The 26,223-nt window shown below is 39.6% G+C and overlaps 1 protein-coding gene across 2 annotated transcripts in view; it reads left to right on the top strand.

Annotated features, from left to right (window-relative positions):
- Window positions 1-26,223, top strand: part of LOC134527279 (trichohyalin) — a 418,715-nt gene that overhangs the window by 299,834 nt on the left and 92,658 nt on the right. For both annotated transcript variants that reach the window (XM_063359816.1, XM_063359817.1), the window contains exons 11-12: window positions 16,462-16,638; window positions 21,753-21,890. In XM_063359816.1, the coding sequence (XP_063215886.1) occupies window positions 16,462-16,638; window positions 21,753-21,890 (315 nt within the window). The remainder of the gene's footprint in view (window positions 1-16,461; window positions 16,639-21,752; window positions 21,891-26,223) is intronic.

Genomic DNA, 26,223 nt, shown 5'->3' with positions numbered 1-26,223 from the left:
GCCGTAAATGTATGTCTTTAAAATATTTTTTGTTATAAATTTTTTAATTGATTTTTTATGAATTTGATTTATTTTTTAAAATCGGATACTAAATAAAGGTTTTAAAGATGACGGCCTTAACGGAAATTGCAACGGTGACGTCATACTCCTACATTGCGTCTGCGGCTTTGATCAGCTTGCTCTTAGGAATTGTAAGCCGCTTTTAGGAATTTGTGTTCTTTCTAAGGCAAAAGACTTTTGAGGTTTTTTGAAAACCTAATTTTTGAATTTTTGTTGAAGTAAACAAGAATTTATTGCTCAAAACGGAAATTTTTGAGTAATTTTCAGTCATATTTAAGGTTTTTGAGGCATTTTTGAGTCCAAGATGGCCGCCGTGATGTCAGAGCAATCGGCCGGCTCCACGGCTCCAGCTCCACAGCCTGAAGCATGGCGCCGGAGGAACTATTATATTCTGCTATCGTTTATATACTTATTACATTAAAAGTTATAGTCTCGTAGATACATTAAAATAATATAAACCTGAAATATTATAAAACACCTATTATATCACTAAGTATATATAAGTGTATTATTTACTTTTTAAATGACTGAAATCAGTCGGTAAATACTTCCTGGAAACAAATCTCCAACTTATGGAGCTGATTCAATATTTACGATTGAACAGTAAAAATTTAACTATGAAAATATTCTATTTAATGTGGCATAGAATAACTATTTCTTGTCTCTCTATAGTATGACGAATGTTGTGCTATCTCTAAATTTTTATGTTAACGAAGGATTTTTAAAATTGTGTTGTGTAATTTATGTTGTCAGTACTTTTATTTATGACTATGAATATTAATTTGAAGCATTAATTGATAGTTTAGTATTATAAAGTTTAGTTTGACATCCAATACGTATATTCCGTAATGTTTACGAAAGTTAGTATGTATGAGTTTATCTTGCTGCACACGGGTTTGCAATATTTGTGACACATTTCCATCGATCGACTCGCGTTCCATTTTAACAAAATTACTCCTAGAAAATGCTATATATCGAAAGAAAGATGTTTACATATAAAAATAAATATTTAAAAATCTCTTATATTTTATATAGGTATGTATAAGGCAAGTACTATGTTAACTTCACAAATGTCAAATTATAATTCGATTTTTTACTGTCTGCCAGTCTTAACTCCACCACACAGTTGTTTCTTTCAATTGTTCATCCTTCTTTCCACTGCACCTGCAAACCTAAGGCCTTCTTTTATTAAATGTTCACTTTGGCATCTGTGTCACAATCCAGGGCATTGCAAAGGCCTTGGTGTGTTGTGATTGGACTTTACCTGTTTCTCGAGAGGCGGGTGAGTGGGTAGCTATCCTCCAGGTTCCGTGTTAGTAATCGGTACCACTACATTGCTAAAAATAGGCTTGCTCTACGTGAGAGCAGCCACTCGGGAGAGGCACAGTCTTCCTTCAGGTATATTTAACCTCGTGTGAAATCTGGGTTGAACAAGAGAAGCTGGTAAAGAGGCAGTCCCCGGGGTTAGTGCAAGCATCACAATTGACTTAGTGTGTGTTACACTGTAGTGAACATATCCTCGATGATGCGACAGCACACGAGCTTGCTGAGGTCTTGTCAGTGTTTAGCATAGAGGCTAGGTGCGCAGGTACGGGTGCAGCAGAGTGGACTAGCAGGTGGCCCGGGACGCGGTACTTCAGGCCAAGACAGAGCCACTTCACACGAGCTTGTAGGATCATTGTCAGTATTAGCACAGTGGCTGGTCAGTCACAGGCGAAGATAGAGACACGGTGGCATTGGATTTAGTATGACAGGAAGAGACAATTTTTGGTTCAAGAGCCACAAAGTGTTTAAGGTACTGGATTTTACTATACAGGATGTATCAAAATTCATGTTACAACGCTTGAGGGTAGAAAGCTCTTATTATTTGCAACCATTTTTGCCAATAAACATGTTGCCGGAAACGCGTAGTTAAGCCCTTGTAGCCCCAGAAAGAGTCAGCGTAGGCAACCCGTTGGGCTTTGTGCGAGACAGACGATGCTGTGGTGAATTACGTGTTTACGACGCCGGGCAGCGCTCGAGAGGACTGTACGATGTCGAGTGCTGACCCCCACTCCTTTTTACTTCCATTGGTGGCGCTCTCACCTCTTTTCTTCCGTTCGTGCCGTGCCATAGCACTGCGCAGTGTGACATCGCAGTGTCGCAGTGTGTTTCGTGCCATCTCTGTTCGGTCGTACAAGCAAACTCGTGGTGTTATTTCTTTCACTGTGGTTCTGAAAAGGGCGACGTTTTAGTGGAGCTCAATGGAGTACACATTTAGTGAGTACACGGACATGCTGCTTGTTTACGGGGAAGCTAGGAAAAATGGACGAGCCGCATGTCGTCTGTACGAAGAACGATATCCGGGTCGTAGGATTCCAACTCACACCATGTTTGCAAGACTTACTCAGCGAATGCGTAATACTGGTACATCTGCCGTCACAAAACCAAATGATGGTGCTTCACGCAGGGTTCGTACTCACAGTTTTGAAGATGTACTTCAGAGATTTGAGGAGAGTCCGGATACAAGCACAAGGGCAGAAGGTTCCGATATAGACGCTGACAAAATGGCTGTTTGGCGAGTTCTTCATGAACAACTCTTGTACCCGTATCACCTTCAAAAAGTGCAACACATGGGTCCGGCGGACTATCCTCTTCGCATGACCTTTTCTCGTTGGTACTTTCGAAGAGTATTGAGGAACCCCGAGTTAGCGGTTTTAGTCAGCGATGAAGCCAAGTTCACTCAAGATGCTATTCTCAATTCCCACAACAGTCATGTTTGGAATGATGTCAATCCGCATGCAACGTGTGTTACAGCTCGCCAGGAACGTTTTTCAGTTAATGTGTGGGCCGATATTGTTGACGGCGTACTCATCGGGCCTTTATTTCTTCCGCCACGACCTACCGGCGCTGGATACCTCCACTTCCTTCAGAACCACCTACCAGGTCTTCTTGAAGAGGTTCCATTGCATGTCCTACGTGTAATGTGGTACAAACATGACGGTGCACCACCTCATTTTTCCCTGCAAGTGCGAGAGTATTTAAACCATGTAGCCTGCCACCCCGTGCCGGGGCGTGCAGCCCATGTCCGTCCCTACCAGGACAGCCATTTACAATCATTCTGTTTGAACCCAGCTGACTTTGACTTCACCATGGCTAGTCGCGTAGACACGGTAGGGACGTAAAACTAAAATAAAATGCTTGATTATGTGTTGAGTAGATTATTGCACCATTCGTAAATTTATTCTGACACATAAAAAAAAGATAAATTATAATACACGGACTACTTACAAGTGGCATAAAATACATAAAAAGAAGTATAAAAAATTACAATCCTGACGTGATGCCCGGCCGTAGCGATCACGTTACCTACAACACCAAGGCCTTGCCTTCGCATAAGTCTAAGTCCGTACTTGAAAAACGCGGGGGAGAGGGGGAGTCCACACCAAAGCTTGCCTACCGTCCCAAACCAACTTCTTCTTCCACCAATAACAAATTAAAGTTTTACTTACAGTAATCCTCGCCGTGTAGTAGCAATTTACCAAAACTGTAGCGCCTCCGGGTACCCGAGCTGTAGACTCGGCGTAGGTGACACATGTAGCACAGTGAAATGGCAGCGGTCTTCGCACTTCGGGACGAGGTGAATTAACACTCGCGTCTCACGAAAAGTTTAAAATCGCTTTTGGTAAAAACGTTGCCGTTCCTTCCAAATTATCAGCTGATGCAGGCAGCGGCAACGAGAGTTCCGCGTAGCAGTCTCCAGGGTTAACAGCTAACAACGGCCGTGTGGGTCACGTCCATACTCCCGTGCACGCAGCTACACCAACACCCCATATTCATGGAACTATCAGCTGTTCCGTCGTCGGTCAACGCCCGCGAGCTACTGTCGTCGGTAGAGTCCAAAACGTCTCTCCCTTGCATACGTCACACTCCCGTGACGTCATCCACCTCCCTCCGCTAATTCCCCCTCTTTTATATGTGGACAAGTCCATTTAACAGAGTTAAATGGCCGCACGGAAAATCAAAGTCTTTGATTAATTTTAGCTGAGAGTTCTGAAGACATGAATAAAAATAAATATGAAAGCATTAACTAAAAAAAATTACGTTAACATTAAACTTTAAACATAATTAAACATAATAACATGAGACACCAGAAGTGTCTCAACCTCCCCGACAAAAAGAAAATAAAAAAATTATGACCCCCTTGAGTTATCTAACTATTAGGTCCGCGTAAAGTAAGTAACACTAAAAACAACATGTAGAAGACGAAGTAAGAAAAACTCAAAAGAACCAGGAAAGAGAAAAACACAAAACTAAGACACAGATAGCAAACTCGAAATAGCACTAAACACTAACTGTAAAGCGTGACCCATAGCTAAACTCTCAAAAGATTTTACAAAGAAATTTAAACTAAACTAAAATAACTTATCTTGGATGTAAATTTAACCCTTTCAAAAAAAATACAGCGGCCATGCAACTTTCTTTCCAAAACGGCTATAGGTAACAGATAAACGTCTAAAACATCCTAAATTTATTAGAGTCCAAAAATCCAGCTACCTGCCAGCAAACATAACAATTTGTAAATACAAAAGACTCGCTAAAACACTTTCAAAAATTACGGAATATATTCTTACAATCATAATATAAATATAGATATAAATGTATATATATTTTTTGACTTATTTACGTCACAACTTCTTTATATCAATTAGAAACCAATTTCGATTAGTACTACCCCCGACAATGGGGCTTCAACTGTGAAAGGAGAGCCTTTTTCACCTGAAATTGGTTCCCACATTCTTCTAACAAACTGTTAACGGGCCCCAAAAATTTCTTAATTACATAAGGACCCCCAAAGGCATACATCAATTTCGCCGTCTTATTCTTGCCTGGTTTACAGTAAACGGGTTTGGCAACCGCCCTTTATTATACTGACCCCTAACTACCTCCTTACTCTTTTCCAAATTCATCGCTACATCTACCCACACTTCTTCCAGCTTACGCGGGCTATGAATTAACAAATTCTCCGGCGAAATGCCCCAGACATTTAATAGGGGATGGCAGATGTCTCGCCCCAAGAATATTAACGCCGGCGTAAATCCAATAGTCCCATGCTTGGTCATATTAAAAGCCATATTTAAAAAAATTAAAGGCTCATCCCATTTTTGATGATCTTTCTCACTAAAAATGGTCATAGCTATTTTCACATTTTTATTTACCCTTTCAACAAGATTTGGGTTCGGATAAAAAGGACTCGTTTTAATGTGTTTAATACCCCAATTAAGACACATGCCTTGAAACAGCTTACTACAAAAATAACTGGCATTATCCGTTACAACCTGTTCGGGCCCACCAAACAAACTCCACACCTTCTCCACAAGGGCTTTTATAATCTGGCTGCTTTTCATATCCCTCAACGGCAAAAATACGCAATATTTGCTAAAACCATCAACCAAAATTAACAAACAACTATTCCCTTTCGTCGACCAGGGTAAAGGACCGAAAACATCTAAAAATACCCTCTGCCAGGGGCGCGTACTACTTTCCATAAATGGTACCCAACTTTACTATTTTGAGGTTGTTTCGCCAACTGGCAGGAGACACATCCTTTAACATATTTTCTTACGTCCTCTTTAATGGTAGGCCAATAAAAATTATCAGAAATTTTGTCTAAGGTTTTCTCGACGCCGTTGTGAGCTCCAACTTGCGAGTCATGGAAATAACGCATCAACATATTGACCAACGCACGTGGCACATACAACCTTCTCTTTCCCCCTTTTCTGTAGTGCAGTTTTTCATTATGAATCTCAAAATTTTTGTATTGGGGGAGTTGAATATTTTCCCGGATTTTTCCTACCTCCTCATCTTTATCTTGCCATTCCTTTAAATCGACAAAACCCTCTGGGAAATTTCCTAATACATTACAACTATCAAAATTCTCCTCACTTTCTTCGTCTAACCTTTCACCTACTTCTTCAATCTCCTCGGCATTATACATACACGATAGCGCATCCGCCACCACATTCTCAGATCCTTTTACATGCTTGATTTTAAAATTAAATCTACTTAAGCGCATTACCCACCTCCCATTCTTTCCCAACTGACGGGGGTGGGTAAACAGCCACGTCAATGCCTGATTGTCGGTGCACAAATCAAACTCTGCGTGCTCTAAAAACGTCTCCAATATCTCCAAGGCAAAAATACAGCCCAGCGCCTCCTTTTCATAGACGCTGTACTTCTGCTCATGTTGGTTTAGGGTACGACTGATGTACATTATAGGTTGCATTCCCAGGGGGCCTTCCTGCAATAATGCTCCTCCCAAAGCCAAACTTGAGGCATCAACCTGCACCACAAACCTCTTTTTAAAATCAGGCAAGGATAAAACCGGGGGGCTTGAGATTGCTAGTTTAAGTGTTTTAAACGCCTTTTCTTGTCCCTCCCCCCACTCAAAGGATATCCCTTTCTTTTTTAAGTAATTTAAGGGGGCACAAAGTTCCGAATAATTCGGGGTGAACCTGCTTAAAAACCCAATCATCCCCAAAAATCTCATAACACCTTTAACATTTTTTTTTTGAGCAGGGTAACTGACAATAGGCGAGATTTTCAAAGGATCCATCACTAATTTACCCTCGCCAATAATGAAACCTAAAATGTGTATTTGCCGCTTTGCACAACAACATTTTTTCAGGATTCAGGTAAACCCAGCCTCTCTCAATTTACCTAAGACTATACGTAAATGCTCAATGTGCTCCTCCAAACTATTTGAATACACGCAAATATCATCCAAAAAAATTCAGAGCAAACTTGTATTGCACGTCCTGAAAATTTTTCCTAAGATTCTTGGCAGACATTGTGCCCCAAAATTCACCCCAAACGGCACGCGGGTCCACTTATAATGTCCCAAAGGGGTGACGAAACCAGTTTATTTTCGGCTTGATTAATCTAAAATACATTGATGGAATGCAGCATTTAGGTCCAAGATGGTAAAAAACTTAGCCTTTCCTAGGTATTGAAAAATAGTATCTATTTTTGGTAACGGAAAAGGATCAAGCCTAATCGTCTGATTCAAGAGACGGTAGTCCAAAACAATACGAAATTCGCCATCTTTCTTCTTCTTTACTAAAAATGTGGGTGATGCATAATTTGACTTTGAAGCAGTTATTATACCTTATTTTTTCAAATCCTGAATAATTTCCCTAAAGGCTTTCATTTTTGGGGGCGAACACTGGTACGGTACGCATTTAATGGGGATATCGACCGTCAACTGAATTTTATAGGGATCCAAAACACATGTACCTACTCTTTTGGTAATGACATCCTGAAATTCATCAATCACTCCCTGAATTTTCTCAACTTCGCTTATACTCAACCTTTCTCGGCACCCCTCTATCCCTCCACAAATTACCTGTTCGCTACCCTGGGGTTTTTCCAATCTAATATGATACTTTGGTGCAAAACCGAAACTTAACCTACGACTCCGGCAATCAATAACCGCCCGAGTATCACTCAAAAAATCAATTCCCATTATCATTTTGTACACCAAATTAGAAATCACATAAAATTCCCGATCCCACGAGAATTTATCCTCTTTTATATGCATAATTACTTTCACAACACTCTTATGAATTTTCTCGTCAGCTGTTTGCACCTGTATACCTTCCCCTCTCTCTATAATATGGCCAACTCGTTTCCCCTGTTTCAGGCATTGCTCAAAAAAATTCTTCGCTCACGAAACTCTTACTCGCTCCGGTATCTACAAGGGCTTTGACTGTATTCTTACCCACTTCTACCTCCACACATAATTTATTTCCACTTCGCATCACTAACATATGAAGCTTATCTTTAAATCGAAAATGATTAAGTTTCATTTTCTGCCAACGTCTACTCGTTAAATGACCACCTTTACCACAGAACCCGCAACGCTTCTTACCACTCCTCCATTGCTTACACCATTTTTGTACATGACCCGTTTTACCACAACAAAAACAAATTTTAATCAAATTACCCACATAACCATTCCTACAAAAACACGTATCTATTATTTGACCTTTTTTCTCTCAAAAGTCGCATATTAAGTGCGTCGCCCTGCGCTGGGATTTTTCCTCAATGGACCTTTCACTTTCTATACCCCTATTTTTGCCTCCCAACTCCGTTAAGGCATTTCCGGTTTCTATTTCCTGCGCGGCAGCACTAACTTCCCCTTCACCGGACTGCCGGCTAGCATAATTTACATTATCAACTTCCACCGCCCAGTCCATTAATCCCGCAATAGTTTCCGGCCTCTTAACAAACGAACATTTCACTCGTATTTCAGGGGCCATATTTTCAATAATCATAGAAATAACTTCGTGATCCAAAAATCTTACTCCAAATATTTTTATGTGCCTAACGACATCGACCACGAATTGCGCAGTACTTTCTCCACGCTTCTGAAAACGACTCACATACTCGTGTATCAAACCAAATTTAACTCTCCTTGGGCACAATTTCTCCCACAACATATCACTAACTTGCTCCCAACTACACTTTTCTACCAATCCACGCGCAATAATTTCCCTTATTATGTCGGTACTTTTCCCCAAAAGACACCTCAACAGACTATAATCATCACAAAAATTTTTTGTGTCATTCAACATTTCGACTTCAAGCAATATTTTCCTCAACTCATCACCATTATTTTCCTCTAATCCCGAAAAATTTTTCAACATGTTGACCCCAATAGCTTCCAGTACATCGGCTGTCAAATCCCCTTCACGAACATTCTCAGGGCTTTCCACGAATGACCACTCGTCACTCCCGTTGATGTATTCGACTAATTTAAGACGTAATAAGTGCACGTCATCATCGTTCTCTAACATCCCCCCTGCGGCATGCAAATTTGCAATTAACTGCTCCCTTTCTAAGTTGAATACCCAGCTGTTTGCCATGTCTAGGGTGGACCGAATCAATGACAAATGTAAAAATACTGCAACTGCAATAACTACAACCACTCTAAAAGCAGAGTGGCGCACTTATAGTCTGCCACCCCGTGCCGGGGCATGCAGCCCACGTCCGTCCCTACCCGGACAGCCAGTTACGATCATTCTGTTTGAACCCAGCTGACTTTGACTTTACCATGGATAGTCGCGTAGACACGGTAGGGACGCAAAACTAAAATAAAATGCTTGATTATGTGTTGAGTAGATTATTGTAGCATTTGTAAATTTATTCTGACACATACAAAAAAGATAAATTATAATACACGGACTACTTTCAAGTGGCATAAATGCATAAAAAGAAGTATAAAAAATTACAATCCTGACGTGATGCCCGGCCGTAGCGATCACGTTACCTACAACACCAAGGCCTTGCCTTCGTATAAGTCTAAGTCCGTACTTGAAAGACGCGGGGGAGAGGGGTAGTCCACACCAAAGCTTGCCTACCATCCCAAACCAACTTCTTCTTCCACAAATAACAAATTAAAGTTTTACTTACAGTAATCCTCGCCGTGTAGTAGCAATTTACCAAAACTGTAGCGCCTCCGGGTACCCGGGCTGGCGACTCGGCGTAGGTGACACATGTAGCATAGTCAAATGGCAGCGGTCTTCGCACTTCGGGACGAGGTGTATTAACACTCATGTCTCACGAAAAGTTTAAACTCGCTTACGGTAAATACGTTGCTGTTCCTTCCAAATTATCAGCTGATGCAGGCCGCGGCAACGATAGTTCTGCGTAGCAGTCTCCAGGGTTAACAGCTAACAACGGCCGTGTGGGTCACGTCCATACTCCCATGCACGCAGCTACACCAACACCCCATATTCATGGAACTATCAGCTGTTCCGTCGTCGGTCAACGCCCGCGAGCTACTGTCGTCGGTAGAGTCCAAAACGTCTCTCCCTTGCATACGTCACACTCCCGTGACGTCATCCACCTCCCTCCGCTAATTCCTCCTCTTTTATACGTGGACAAGTCCATTCAACAGAGGTAAATGGCCGCACGGAAAACCAAAGTCTTTGATTAATTTTAACTGAGTGTTCTGAAGACATAAATAAAAATAAATATGAAAGCATTAACTAAAAAAAATTACGTTAACATTAAACTTTAAATATAATTAAACATTAAACATAATAACATGAGACACCAGAAGTGTCTCAACCAAAAATTTCCAAACCGATGGATTGGACGAGCGGGTCTTGTCGCATGGCCGCCGAGGTCACCGGACCTAACCCCGTTAGATTTCTTTCTGTGGTGTTACGTAAAAGGACTTATTTACGCTACGCCAGTAGAAACGGTAGAAGAGCTTACACAGCGAATCATTGAAGCGTTCTAAATCATAAGGTCGACTCCACACCTGCTCAAGTGTATCCGTGATAACATGATTCGCCGTTGCCACCTCTGTGTCGCTCAAGGTGGGCGTGTTTTTGAGCCGTTGCTTTAGGCTGTCACGTTGTTAAAATGTATGCAACAATTTCAATGTTGTGAAACACAAAGCCGAAGCTGTGATTGATTTCAGAGTGAAATTAAAATCTGTGCCACGATTAAAAGGGTTATTTCTCTACTCGAACGCCCGCACATCCACAACATAACACTCTACAATGGGTTGCCTATGCTGACTCTTTCTGGGACTACAGGGGCTTAACTACGCGTTTCCGGCAACATGTTTATCGGCACAAATGGTTGCAAATAATAAGAGCTTTCTACCATCAAGCGTTGTAACATGAATTTTGATACAACCTGTATATGTATGCCCATTAGGGTTGAAACACCACCGACACAGGCTCTGAAGAGGTGTTTGGAGAGGAGCTACATTGAGAGACTGAGGGAACCCATCCCAGCATCATAGCCCCCTTAACCTAATTTGGCTTGCCTGTGGTTGACTCAGGGGAAATCCATTCCTAAGAGTATCAAAAGATGCTTAACCAAGTCTATCACATCTCTGGGACCCCTAAGACAACCCAGAGCCTGTGATTTGATCGAAGTGCATCCAACTTCTACTAGCTTAACAGGTTAGTACCGTAGCTGTTTCTTCGCTCACTGCCTCAGCCCTTTATCAGAGAGGACACTCCCCAGTGATCAGAGCATTCAATTTCTAGTACGAATTCTCACCATGTGACTGTGGGCCATTAGAGAGAACCTCAGCAGGGAATCCCAGTTTCACAAGGGTCGTCTCGTACTAGTCTAGATTTTCCATGCACTAGCGGGCTTATACAGACTGTTAGCCTGGAAGCTAGTATGATAACTGCCACATTCTGGGATGCAGGAGATGCCTTGGGAACTGGTTCTATAGGGCCAGCCCCTCGGATAACATGGCTCTGGTGCCCCAGATCTTACAACATTCTTTCAAGCCCGCAGAGCCAGCAAAATCCGCACCCAGACTAGCCTTTACAATTACGCCATTGGATTTTCACAGTGAACAAATACCTTTGTGACCCAGTGGCCTAAAGACCCTATAGTGCTGACCCCCAGGTAAAGTTTCCAAACCATCTGCTGTTGCCTGCTGAGAGGGGTTTTCCACCTCACCAAATACCTCAATCAATATCTAAGGGTGTCATAAAGGATCCTCTGGCTGAGCCTTCTATTGTAAATACCACTGGTGCCACAAGAAGACTATAAAGGTTGCCTTGGTGGAATGGCTATATATTCGTCTCAAAAACACTTTTAGTGGACCCAGTTGATTATGTCACAAATATTAAAGCTCCTAAATGCTCCGACACTTCCGACTTCATACATCTTCTTCCAGGGACAGTTGGCACCCCACAAGCTTACAAGAGTATTTGCAGTTCTAGAACAGAGGCTGGTGCACAGGTACAGGCAGAGACAGAATAAACTCACGAGATTGCATGGGTATAGGCAATGGTTAGAACAGAGACTGATGCACAGGTACAGGCAGAGACAGTGTGACAATACCCGAGCTTGTAGGAAAATTGGTATTGACAAAAACAGCGTGTGAACTTCTACAGGCAGAGTCAGTGTGACATAACTTTAGCTAGCCAGAGCATTGTTAGTGTCTAGAACAGAATCAGGCTACAGGTATATGCAGAGACAGTGTGGTAGCACACCAACATACAAGAATATCGGCAGTGTCTAGAAAAGAGGTTCGGCACAGGTACAGATGAAACGTGGCAGGCAAATCCTACCCAAAATCATGTTGAGCCGCGCGTAAAAATTACCAATATAATTAAATAGCTGATTCGCAACATCGAAGAAATAGACACTACTAAAATGAGTAAGTAGATTTACTGCTTTATTACATAGAAAACTAATGTAAACCAGTATGGTAATTCTAGTATATAAGAGGCCACTGATTTATATCTCTATAGTGATGCAGCTTAAAATTATTACATGAGTTTATAATGGGCGTACATTCAAAATTATTTTAAAGTAACATAAAAATTCTAACCTGTAAACACAATTATGTATTAATATTGAACATTCGTATGGCATTTCTCACATACAGTACTTGAAAATGGTGTCAAAATTTCAGCTTCGATAAGTGCGAAAAATGCCTAAAATACTGACCAGTAAAATAGAGTCCGTTGTATACAGTAAGAATGGTAAGGGATAAAGTGGTTTTCCGTTACACGATGAGCAAGCAATAATGCGACAGTGGGGATCAATGCTGGTTTTAGAATATTAGAATGCTAAGGAAGTTATTAACTTTTTAATCCCGTTTCTGCAATGGTTGATTTTATCAAAAATTGTTTTAGACAAATGTTTCAGATACAAATTAAACCATTTACAAATAATTGGGACGGATTCGATAGCGTGCTTATTAAGGGAGTTATGAATGTATTTGTCATCCAACCCTAGTTTTTTCTACCCTTTGCAGTTATGTTAGGTCGTATCAAAAATGCATTCAGTCAAACGTTTTATGGTATTACCCCTACAAGTGATAATACGTTCAAACGGATGTGATATTCATCACATTATGGGATTTATAGGGATTTTTCTGTTTTTCAAAAAACCTTCCCCATTTCTACCCCTTCAATCGGATATTGCTCATGAACGAACTCAACCGAGATATTTCATGATTATATTTTATTTATCAGTTTCGAAGTGATTTGTGAAAAATTACTACAGTTATAGTGTTCATATATATATAAACATACAAACATACACACACACATACACACACACACACATACACATAAACGTTTGAGTTGACGATGGTTTTGAGCTCTATGGACAATGACCCGAATAAACTATATTAGAATTTTCCGGAATTTGCACTATGGTAATGGCTACAATAGGTAACATTTCTTCGTAATCTACCTAAAATACTAATATTTAACACAATTATGAATTAATACTGAACATTTGTATGGCATTTATTAAATATTAAAAAAATGTACTATGTCGAAAAGTTCAGATTAGCTAAGTACGAAAATTACCTTAAATACTGGCCAGTAATATCAACTAGTGTGTGCCAACTTATAAGAATTATAAGGGAAAAAGCGGTTTTCCATAACACGAAGAGCAAGCAATAATACTGCAGTGGGGGATAAGGCTGGATGAAACGACCGAGTCCTTCAAACCTCACTTTGCGATATGAAAAAGATCGTAGCTAGGTTCATGTGTAATCTTAAAACAGTTCTAACACAGTCATCGATGAATACCACCCTGCAGGTAGTTAAAATCACAAGTTTCTTATGCGTGCACGCCTCCACACACTGTGCAAAATACTGGGATAATTTCCGCCTATAGCATCATGAAATAGCTTTGCGCCTCGCAATGATCATTTTCCGTCTCTAATCGTCAGAAAATGCGATGAATCGCAAATTGACCGCATAGTCCACCCAATTTTTCTCCCAAGCAAAGTTTATAGTCATGCTCCTAAAGCACAAAATCGCGCAAAACACAACATTAAAGCGTAAATGTCAAAGTTATTAGTGTCGAGCTATTGTTCAGCCAGGTGTGACGCAACTGCAAGCCACAACTGCCCAGTAATAGCAGAATACATCTGTCGGTGTGCTAACCACATAGGTACCTCTTAAAGTGAAAACCAAATTAAATACTCAAAACGACGACTACCAGTGATGCAGTCCAGATTTTCTAAAGTTCGAGTTCGTAACGAACATCTCACAAAACCAATGACTGTTGGTTGGAGTAATAAAATGTTAATCTAGCTACACTTTCAATTATGCACCTTGTGTATGAAACTGCAGAGTCCGCTCTCTCATCCAGCCCCATTATTGGCCAGAGTGCTTAGGATAAGAGCCCTTTCTTTTAGTTAATGGCTGTATTGCAGCTCCTCGTCAGGCAGTCGTTAAACTCTATTATAAGTCCGGGCTCCCTGATAGCGCATGGTCGTAGTCTTTAAGAGGGCAGGATAAATGTGACCAGCACCGGCGTTCGTCGGGAAAGAACTATCGGGCGGCGAAAATGGCTCTTGCTTTGCTGCGCGGAGGCCGAAGGTGGCGCGTCCACGCGCCAGGGAACAAAACTAATCGGTCACGATAGTTACGGAATACGCACACGAAAAGTCACCGAACACTAGTACTTGGTGGCACGTTTTACCAACGAAATAAGTACCCCAAAGTGTTTTTAATACTAAAAACCAGGTATAACAAATACCAAATGATTTTATTTAAATGAAATAAAACATTTTAATTACAAAACAAATAAGTGGGAAACCTTTAGACGCAAGGTGCGCCTCACAGGCGTAACAGCACAAAGCTTGCATGAGTATTGGTAGTGTCTAGAACAGAGGCTGGTGCATATGAAAAGGCAGGGAACATGTGACAGCACATTAGCTGCAGGAGTATTGTCAGTGTCTATAAGAGAGGCTGGTGTGCAGGTACAGGCATTCACAGTGTGTTACACATGAGCTAGCAGTATTAACACTGGCTCGAACAGAGATTGGGGCACAGGTACAGGCATAGACAGTGTGAAAGCACATGACCTCCCAGGAGTACTGGCAGTGTCTAGAAAATAGGTAGGTGAGAACAGGTACAGGCACACGCAGTCTGTCTACACATGAGCTTGCAGGAGTACTGGCAGTGTCTAGAAGAGAGGCTGGTGTGCAGCTAAAGGCAGTCACGGCATGACTACATATGAGCTTTTTGGGAGTATTGACAGTGTCTAGAACAGAGGCTTGTTCACAGGTACAGACAGAGACAGTGTGACAGCACAATGGCTTGCAGGAGTATTGGCATTGTGTAGAACAGAGGTTGGTTAACTGGTACAGGCAGGGACAATTTGACTGCGCATGATCTTGCCGGGGTATCGGCCGGGTTTAGAAACTAGATTGGTGCATAGGTACCGGCAGAGTCATACATAATACATCATTATATTAGGAAGGTTTCCTCCTTGTTTTTCTTTAGTAACCCGGCACCATTTTATGTGAGGACTTGCCTCTTCGGGACTCCAATGGGTGCCAAAGCGGATACACTGTTTACATAACCGTGAAGGGCTTTTGCGCTTTGGCTTGGATGATATTCTGAGGTTACCTATCTCAGCATTGTCACCAGATCGGCCCCCTACTCATCTAACTATATAGTTTACTGGGTCCTTAGTCCTATTCCATATTAGTTCTGCTAACACCTACACTGATCTACGACTTAATTATGGGTCCCATTGAACTCATGGTCTTTTGGAGGCCTATCCAACCTCTGCTAGCTGTCCAGGCTAGTAACCGAAGAAACCGAAGATATGTCGCTGCTCACTGCATCAGCTTTTCATAGGACTGGGGAAACATTCTCTAAGTTTACTCCAATAAATATCAGCACTGCCATCAAGTGCTTGTTCTACCAAATCAGATCCTGAGCCGTTAGCCGAAACCCTTAGTGAGGATCAATTCACTTTCATGGATCTTCCTGCACTACTACCAACTTGTGGTGGCTTGGAACTCACCGTTAGTGTCGTTTCCACGCAAATGCTGGAAACCCTCGAAGTTATCTCGGTTTCTCCTTCGACGCTCCCCTTGCCAAGGCTCAGGGGTTGTACAGTTGTTTGGGGCCGGGTGCAGCTGACCAACAGCGTTCCTGGCCGTTCCTTACCAATAGTCTTTGTCTCTTCATGGTGAGACAGGCTTTTGGGACCCGACAGCCACCATGACTCAGTAGTTGAACCCATTAGACAATTTTCACTTACAACTTCTGTTGTTCGCAGATTCAGCCTATACACCATTTCTGGTTCCTATCAGACAAATGAGAATGCCTGAGGCAGGAATACACCAGGCAGGGTTCTCTTTAGCATAACATGTCGGTGCCACGAGGTGGCAAAGGATTTCCATGGGTACCGAGAGGCTATGTGCTCGTTTCGATGCACCCTTTCCGTGAACCTGTTGCATCGTCTCGGATAACTAGACCCGGCAACATCTCCGACACCTCAGACGACACACGACAGTCACCTTCTCCCACTGGAGTCAGGCCCACTCCCATACATTCAGAGACAGAAAAACAGCAGTATTGGCAGTATCAGCACAAGAGGCTGTGTGCGCAGATACAAGCGGAGGCAGAGGCGACCATGTTAGTGGCCCGGGACGCAGCACGGCAGGCCGAGGTGGAGAGAGAGAAGCTGGCAGAACAGAGGAGGCTGCTGGCGGCCGAACAGCGCAGACTCCGCGAGGTGGAGAGCGAGTTGGCCATCCGATCACAAGAACTCGACGTTCTTGGGGAGGTACTCCTTGTAGCAGTTTTGTTATTGCTAGTAGCATACAGCATTGTTATAGTTTCAAATTAGTTAAAATTTCCAAATTTATTTAGTATAATCTATTGAAAATAATTTTATTTCTGATTCCTATTATGACAAAAACCACTTTAAAAACCTTTCTTTTGTATTAATGTAAAAACAATTTTATGTATTCTCCTTTATACTAAGCTTATGGAAATTTGTTTTGAAAAAGACTATCAGTTGATCAGTTGTCTTGTTACACGATAAAGTAAGTCACTAAGTTCGAGAAGCGTTGTTAATGATAATACAACATAATTATTGTAAAAATATTTTAAAAATTATTTTATTTATACAATGTTTAGAGTGTCTAAAAATTTATAGATTTGTTTGTTGCACTGTACACTCCAATTAAAAAGAAAAATTATCTTAATTTTCGTTACTGTGTTACATTAGCTACGATTGCAAATCAGTAATAATGAAACCTGCAGAATGATGATATAAATCACGCGTGGTTCTGCCAATAGAGGTATCCAACCAATTTATAATTTAAATAAGGTACAAAAATTGCTCAAGTATGCAACAGGCTGAATTATTTAACACGGGGCATTGATTATTCTTATTCCTGCAATGATTCTCTCATATTTTGATTCCCGATCATTATTTGTAGTGCATTAAAAGCTGTATAGTTAAGTCTTTACACTAAAAAAAAAGTACTGTATTGAAACTAGTTCATTGATGGATGTGATTGTTGTGTCCGAATGTATGGTAAGATCAAAAAGTTCGATCCCAACACCACCATACGACTTATATTTATCAGCACTGTGTCTGTGCCAAAGTGATTTTGAGCCCACTATAATCCTGGAGAACTCATTGCCTTTCGTTAAGTGCGAATGTGCATTACTTAACAGATAAGACTCCGCCAAGAAATAAAATCAATTGCATCTGTAATAAAGTAACATTAAAAAATTTAAGTTAGGGTAAAGTCGGACTGACGTATCACTGGCATCAGGTACCAGCTGAGTCGGCGCGAGGCCTTGTAAGTGGTGTCGAGGAGTGGCTGTTTTGGAGATGGTGGCCACCAAGGAGAAAAGTCTGTGTGCACTGGAGGAGAGTGGCAAGCTGCAGCAGAAGCAGGCCACACGTGCCGCCGTACACCACACAGCAGATTCATGCCGGGTATTGCACGTGGCCACCAAGGAGAAGAATCTGCGTGAATTAGGTAACAGTTGCGAGCTGCAGCAGAAGTACGCCATTGTTGCAGTTGTACAACAGATTCAACTATCCAAGCTGCATTGTGCCAGGTATTGCAGATGCTGGTGTCCATAAGCGGATTTTAAGGGAGTCATGATAGTAAATGCCGTCCCCTCCACCGATACTCTTAAATATAGATAAGGATTTTAATACGGTCCTGCTATAATTACTTTTTTTGGTATTATATAGTATGGAGCATCCATCACAGTACATACTTACTATGGAAAAATAAACCATCGAAAAATTCGAAAATTGTTAATTAGATGATTAAATTTATCAATAAGTATTTGATTCTTCTTTTAAAATTTAATGCTAGAATTAACTTTTTTGTAACTGCTGCGACAAATTGTTAGAACACACACGCACATGTGCTGAGAACTGTACTTTAGCGTTCGCCAATGCAAATTTTAATTTTTATTATTTAAAACGTTTTTTTTTTTTTTTTTTTTTTTAAGGTGTGAAATGCTGTTCCAGGCATAAAACACGAACTCTAATAATGAGGGACGAACAATATGATAACATTATTTAAACGCATGAATGAAAAAAAATTCAATGCTGCCTTTCGGCCATTGCATAATTAGGCAGCGAAGCGAATTCTTTGTTTCCTACAGTTCTTCCCGTTTCCTCGCTCGTGTGTATGTGACACCGACCCGTTAGAGGGTGGGTCGTCCATTGAAATAAATGAATAAGCTTATGCGCGTGCATCGCAGTTGGATGACGGGACAAGTGCAAGGGGAGTGGTCTACTTGCAGGCAGTCAATCATGACAGGTTGTCCGGCTGAGTTGGTTCATTGAAGTGGTAGCCTCGCGTTAGTGAGTAACAAGTGATATTATATTACCTATAATAAGTGACAAATATAGAAAAAGACAAGAGCTTAAATGGGCATTTCTTTACAAAAACAAACAAACAAAAACAGACGATGCAGTTGCAGAGACACGGAAAGGGATTGAAAGTGATGGTTCTCAATGTACATCCATCCTCGCTTGCGGCAACTACGTGAATATCAACACATACGTCAGCAGCGTTAGCCTTAACTAGTCACATGTTGCAGGCACGTGACATACGTAAGTATCGCGACGCCCCTGTTGTAACAATTGTTAAAAAAATAAAAAAGGTTTAAATTCTTTTTTTATATGACCATTAAAAACAACTTATTTTGTGAATTTTTAATGTATACTTAAACTTCCTATGGTTTTGGCAATTAATATAGTAATTTGTTTTATATTTTCTTCCAGGGAAATTACTTATCAATCAGCAGGACAGTCAATTCTTGCAGATGAAGAAAAGTACCAGTGGTTGAAAAATACTTGGGAACCGACAACCAACTTTAAGTTTCCACAGGTGTGAAAGGGGGGGGGGGGAATCAGTCTTTTCAAATGAGCTGGTTAAAGGAATATGAATGGCTAGCATACATCAAAATTGCTGGTGGCAGATCGTGCAAAATATGTATTCTTTTATATCGGTGTGGGGCTGGAATAAATGATGTGGATTTGCGAAAGTTGGTGCCAGAACCACTGAAAAAAAAAAGCCCATTGAAAATATCAAATACCGCGATAGCCTTAAATATCACCAAGCAAACATAGTAGCATCTCAAAATATTTTGATGTAAATAGAGCGAAAATCAATTCACGTTGTTTGCCAAATGAGATGTCAGGAGATAAAAACTATTGAAGAGAACCGTAAATAACTTATACCCATTATAGAAACAATTTTATCATGTGGAATGCAAAACATACCCATATGAGGTCACAAGGATGATGGTATTTTAGAATTGGAAATTTCATACGGTGAAGGCAACTACAAGCGTTGTTGAGGTTCCGAGTCGATGCTGGAGATAAGAAACTGTATTACCAAATAAAATCATGTGCTAAAAACGCTTCCTACATAAGCAAGACGACACAAAATGACTTGAGTGCTGTGGGGAATTGGACATAACCAAAATAGTAAAGACAATAATTATGAATGCAAAATATTTTACTATTATAGCTAATGATACCACATACATTTCTGCTCGTGAGCAACTGACAATCTTATTTCACTATTGTAATATAGATATGAATGAATACAAGAATCAATTTTTTTGTCGAAGTTGTTTAACTTACTGGTGAAAAAAAAATTGTCAGCATATTTTTAAGGCATTGGAAAACCTTAACCTGGACATTACATTGTAGCGAGGTCAAGCATGTGATGGAGGAGCCAACATGAGCGGTAAAATAAAAGGTGTTCAGGCATGCATATATATCCAACATTCAGCCTTTAGATTTTTTCACTCATTGTGCAAGCCATGGACTCAACTTATCTATCAGTACTGCCTGCAACGTACACAGCATAAGAAATGCCATAGACTATAGAGGTTATCTCAAGTGTAGCAACTTTCTTTCGTGAGTTAGCTCAAAGAATACATATCCTCAAAGAAGAATTGCAAGCTCACCTCCCACAGGAAAAACAAGATACATTGAAAAAACGTGTGAGACTAGATCGGTGGAAAGACATGAAGCATTTTTGACTTTTTTTTTGGATGTCTTACCATGTCTTCCTGGAATTTTGCAAAAAATGGCTGATGAAGGGGTCAGAATTGCTGCATTTTGATTCCATTCTTGCTATCATGTGGTCGGAATTCTTATAAATTTGGTAATCTTCGCTGATACTTTAGGAATCACCCTGCCTTTATCTCAATCATAACAAACAAATGAAATTTATATACTCTGCTGTTCATCTTATAAATGCCATCACAGTCATTCTGCAGAGGCAATGTGAAACGTGCATATACGTATTCAAAAAACTTTTCAGTATGGCTGATGCCCTCGCATACGAAATTGGATTTAAAAAATCACAATCCGCAGAATTACTGGCCGTCAAACAAATAGTTCGAATATTTAGACTAAGTCTATTGAAGAATATTACCAACTTACAATATCGGTTTGTTTTCTAGATCAAATATCATCCAGGTTTTGTAATGCTCATCTACAAAGAATCGGGCATTTGCAAAATATACTGTCCCATAACTTCAGGAAAGAAGAGTGAATATATTGAATATGTTTTACAAGGTACTGAAGTATATACAGAGGACCTTCCGGGTTTTTTTAACTTCGAAGAGAGAAAATATTATGTAGACGTCTATAGCAGATGTCTACAAAACAGGATCGGTGCTGCAAAATATTAGAACTCTGTGTCAACTGGTGTTTACGTTTTCTGTGACTACTAGCACTGCTGAGCGATCTTTCTCCACCTTGCGCCGTATAAAAACATATCTTCGCAGCAGAATGAGAAAATATTGTTTGAATGGACTGGCTTTATTGCATATAAACCAAAACATTGTGTCAAAAATGAATGTAAACGAAGTACTGTATGTCTTCAGTAGGAAAAATACAATAAAACAACAAAACTATTGTTAGTACATATTTAATTTTTTTACTATTTTGATATTAATAACCTTTGTATTTAAAATACACGGGTATTTTTCCTTTTGTTATTGTTTTATGTTGTTGGTTAATCCAAAATATGAGAATATTTTGAACAGTTGACCTTTGAGTCACTCCCAGAAAAAAAAAATCTTGGATCCGCCGTTGGTGGTGGCTACCAATGCGAAGAATCTGCGTGCACTGGGAAATAGTTGCTAGCTGCAGCAATGTACACATACACCAGACACATTTTTTCTAGCAAAGTCTTTCCAGGCCTCGTGAGTTGTGGATAAGTTTAGACTTTTATGGGTATCATGGCGGCCACTTAGAGGAGAGTCAGAGCTTACTGAGGTAGAGTTGTAAGTTGGAGCAGCAGTACGCCACCCGTAGATCTGTATATTTGATAGGTCTCCCAGCTAAGTCGTGCAAGGTCTCGTGAATCGTGTCGAGGTGTGGCTATGTTTCAGGTCTCGGCGGCTACTAAGGAGGAGGGCCTGCGCATGCTGAGGGAGAGTTGGGAGCTGCAGCAGCAGCAAGCCACCTGTGCTGCCGCGCACCAGACACAGCTTTCCCAGCTGCAGGAGCGAGAGCGCAAGCTGGCTGAGGTACAGAACTGATTATCTACTTCGAATACTACATTAAGTGTAGTTCATGTGACCTAAACCTGGCATCCTCCAAACAGTGCAAGTATATACTTTGTGTACCATAACTCTTCTGTCTTATGGATGGTATTTTATAGATATCCAATATTTGAAATTAAAAAATAGATATACAATCAGAAAAACTATTTATAATTTTAATCATACACATATTTTCAATTTTTTTTATTGTATGTAAAAACCTGAATTTTTTTTTACATACGTGAAATAACATAATATTTTTGGTTATGTATTAGTATAGCTCCAGTAAATAATCTCAAGTTACATAAGTGTACAGTTGTGAAATAATCACAGACATGCCAAAGCCATTTTGAGCACTTTTCTCTTAGTGCATGCTTACTTACATGACCTAAGGTAAAAATAACATTTTGTTGATAAATGTCATCTTGTGTGTCCTGTGTGTGCTGTGTGTCCAGTGTGTGCCCTGTTTGTTTACTGTGTGTACTGTGTGTTCATTGTGTGTACTCAATGTTCATGTTGTGACTTGCATGTGTGTGTATTGAATGTCCAATGGGTTCTGTGTTTGCACTGTGTGCCCAGTGGGTGTATTGTGTGCTATTTATCCAGTATGTGTACTGTGTGTACAATATGTGAACTGTGTATCCAGTGTGTTTCAACTGTGTGTCCAGTGTGAGTCCTGTGTGTATGTTTTGTCCAGTGTGTGTCCTGTATGTTTACTGTGTGTACTATGTGTTCATTTTGTGTACTGTGTGTTCATTCCGTGACCTCCGTGTGTGTGTACTGAGTGTCCATGTGTGTCCAGTGTGTGTACTGTTTGTGTGTACTGTGTGACCAGTGTGTGTACTGTGTGACCAGTGTGTACTGTATGACCAGTGTGTGTACTGTCTGTCCATTGTGTGTACTGTGTGTACTGTGTGTCCAGTGAGTTTAATGTGTGTTCAGTGTCTATGGTGTGTACTGTGCGTCCAGTGTTTGTACTGTGTGTTCAGTGTGTGCACTGTGTTTCCAGTGTGTGTACTCTGTGTCCAGTGTGTTTATTATGTGTCCAGTGTGAGTACTATTTGATCTTTTCTTTTGTTGAATTTGTGTCGTTCCGTTAAATGCGCGTAGTAAAATCTTTAGTAGCTCTGAATATTTATTGGTTCAAAAACCTCATGGTCTTGATAAATAATTTTTTAGGTGTTCATGGTCCTTTAGTAAGCATAGTAATTTTCTATTCGTCTAAATGTTTTTAATTGATTTTATCTATACTTTAGTTCTGACATTTCTAAGACTTTGTCTTGTCTGATTGTTTATATTATTTTAGCTGTCGACGAAGGTCTTGTGGTTCGGAAATGTATGGTCTTTACGTCTTACATTGTTCATGACCTGGTCTCGTGGTCCGAAGAAACTTTGGCTATGCATATAGCATTGTACATGAACTGGTTGGAATGTATTTCAAGTATCGATAAAAAATAGACTTCTGTGTTAGTCAGCGTGACAACATATCTAATTCGATGGACAGGTATCTTGTCTTGTGTTGTTTTTCGTTGAGTGAATAATTAATAAACTCCATGAAAGTTAATGGCAAACAGAATTTAAAAACTATATTTAAGCTTAAGTTATCCTTATCACTGACCGAGAATTAAACCAAAGACGAAAATATATAGGGTGAATCACTTATTTAATTGAGTGATATTTTTGATGAATTTTTGAATTTTTTCCAAATTTCTAGGTCAAACCATTAATACAAATTTCCAAGATAGCGGTTGTATAGACTTGGAGAATGGTACACGAGGAACATGCTTTTAGGATTTGATCATGATTTATTAAATAAATATTTTTTCATTGTGTAAGTATCGAACAAAGGACAGTTAACGATCACATCATTCATTATATTTAGTGATTTTTTCGATTTATTTTAGAATTTTTCCCGAATTTATTGTTAAAAATTTACGAATTTCCAGAATGGTGTCCTAATTTAAAGATGTAGGGTCACGACAATAATAATAAATAATAACTGCACTATTGCAGGTAAAAATTAAACTAACATGGCTGTAGCGCACTCTAGCAGACGAAAACAAGATAGTGATCTCCAGCAGACGACAACAAGATGGCGTACATTACGAAATACTAGCTGGTGATATATATACCGGTGGTTGGAGGTCAGTCTGTCGGCAGCTTCCGTGGAGGAAGGATCTTATTATTTAGCCCTCACTGGATTTAAACCGAGTACTCCATTACGTAAGTGCGTTTTTAAAAATAATATTATAAAATTTGATTAATTACATTTTTATAAATTATTCATTTTTTATCAAAATTTTCTGATAATTAAGGATTGTCTAGAATGCGGTCGTACAAATTGCAACGATTTAAAATCCAATATGATGGTCGTCAATAAACATGCAACAATGAAATCATACACTTCCAAGATAACGGGCGTAATGAAATGTGACTTGTTTCCTAGAATTAAAGATGGCGACCGTAACGAATTATGCGACATTGTTTTTCAAATAATGTTTTATTACAATTTTATTTATTTACTTTTAATTTTTGTTCCGATTTTTTAGCTTAAAATTATGGATTTTCAAGATGGCGGCCATAACGATAATTTCAGCAGTTAGGTTAAAATGGAAAATGGCGTATGAATACCACTTTGCCTGGCTAGTTAAAGCACCCAATATGCTTCCTTTCATTACTAAGTAAAACCATCGCAAGTAGTATATTTCCGGACCCTGGTGTTGGTGCTGGTGCATGTTATTGGTGTTGGTGTCTTCCATCTTGGATTGTGACATCACGGCGGCGATCTTGGATGACCATGACGTTGAACTTCAACATTGATCTTCATAAGTTGCAAAAAATTACTCAAAATTCGGCAAAATTTTTTCCAAAATCTCCAATTTGTAGGGAAATATCTGCATAAAATTTAAAAAAAATTGAAAATTGAAAAATTTCATTTTTGAAATAAAAAAAAATAGGAAAAAAATCTAAAATTGTGAATTCTTTAAAACCTCTAAACATTTTTACCTTAAGAAAATGGAAAGTCTCCAAAGCGCTTAAATTCACCGTTGACTAGGCGCCCGAACCCGTCAAGTTATTGTCCGTCATCTTGTCGTCTGCTAGAGAAAATTATTTCGAATTGTGACATCATCATTGCAATTATCATAAAGGCCGTCATTTTGAAAATCCGTTATTATTATCAGAAAATACTGAAAAAGATTAAAAATTAATGAAATATATATACAATACAATTTTTAATAAATTACCATCCACCATTTTTAAATTGTGATATCACATCCAGAATCTTAAAATTCGTGATTATTATCTAAAATAAGCGCAAATAATAATTATAAAATATTTTTCAATATAATATCAATAAAATTTCAATTAATAAAACAAACATGTTTCATGGAGCTCGGAGTACTTGGTTCGAACCTAGTGAGAACAAAATAAAAATAGTGATGTATCCCTCCTGCACGGAGGCCACTGACAAACTGACCTCATCCCACTAATACCTATGTATTTATTACGACAGCTATCCATGAGTGCTAGTGTCACATAGTACATTTGCCATATGCTAGAGGATGCCTCCGCCATATTGATTTTATTATTACCAGCTAGTATGCCAATAACCAGACCATCGTAGAATCCACCATCTTGTTGGCCATCTTGGCAGCACCTGAAAACTGTAATTAAGAGTAGAGTGGGGCAAAAGGACGCACTTAACATTTGGACTCAAATATTTGTCATGTTAATAGAGGAAACAATTTGTTATTTGTAACATAGAACCTATTATAATTTGTGAGTCTAATGAACTAGGTATTATAACATAATTATAAATATTATGAATGCTAGGATGTGTTTGCCGACATGAAGTAAAAACGTACTTTTGCCCCACCAGTGGGGCAAAAGTTCGCATGATGTGGGGCAAAAGTTCGCATGTTACCATAAAATTGTAAAAGAATAATTGAATTCTATAATTTATTTAGATTCATATGAATTTTACTTAAGACACTAATTCATTACAATTTAACAGTAATAACACAGAAAAATAGATTTAAGTGGCAAATGTTAGCATGTTATCAGCTTCAAAAAACAGTAGGGCTTATAATGTATTTTAACAGTTATCACAAATGAAAACACCTCCGCCTTCATATGCAGAGCATGCTTCATGCCACCAATCTTTACAGTTATTACACATTATCCAATCTTCTGATGGAGGATCTGTGTATCTCTCCTCACATCCTGGACAAAGAAGTATCTCTTCTGTTTCTCTAGAATTCTTCTTCATTTTACTGTCTGGAACACTGTCACTAACACGCCTTCCTTTACGCTTAAC

The sequence above is a fragment of the Bacillus rossius genome, chromosome 1 (assembly GCF_032445375.1).
Source record: "Bacillus rossius redtenbacheri isolate Brsri chromosome 1, Brsri_v3, whole genome shotgun sequence".
Taxonomy (NCBI): Eukaryota; Metazoa; Arthropoda; class Insecta; order Phasmatodea; family Bacillidae; genus Bacillus; species Bacillus rossius.
This window is presented reverse-complemented; position numbering and strand designations above follow the sequence as displayed.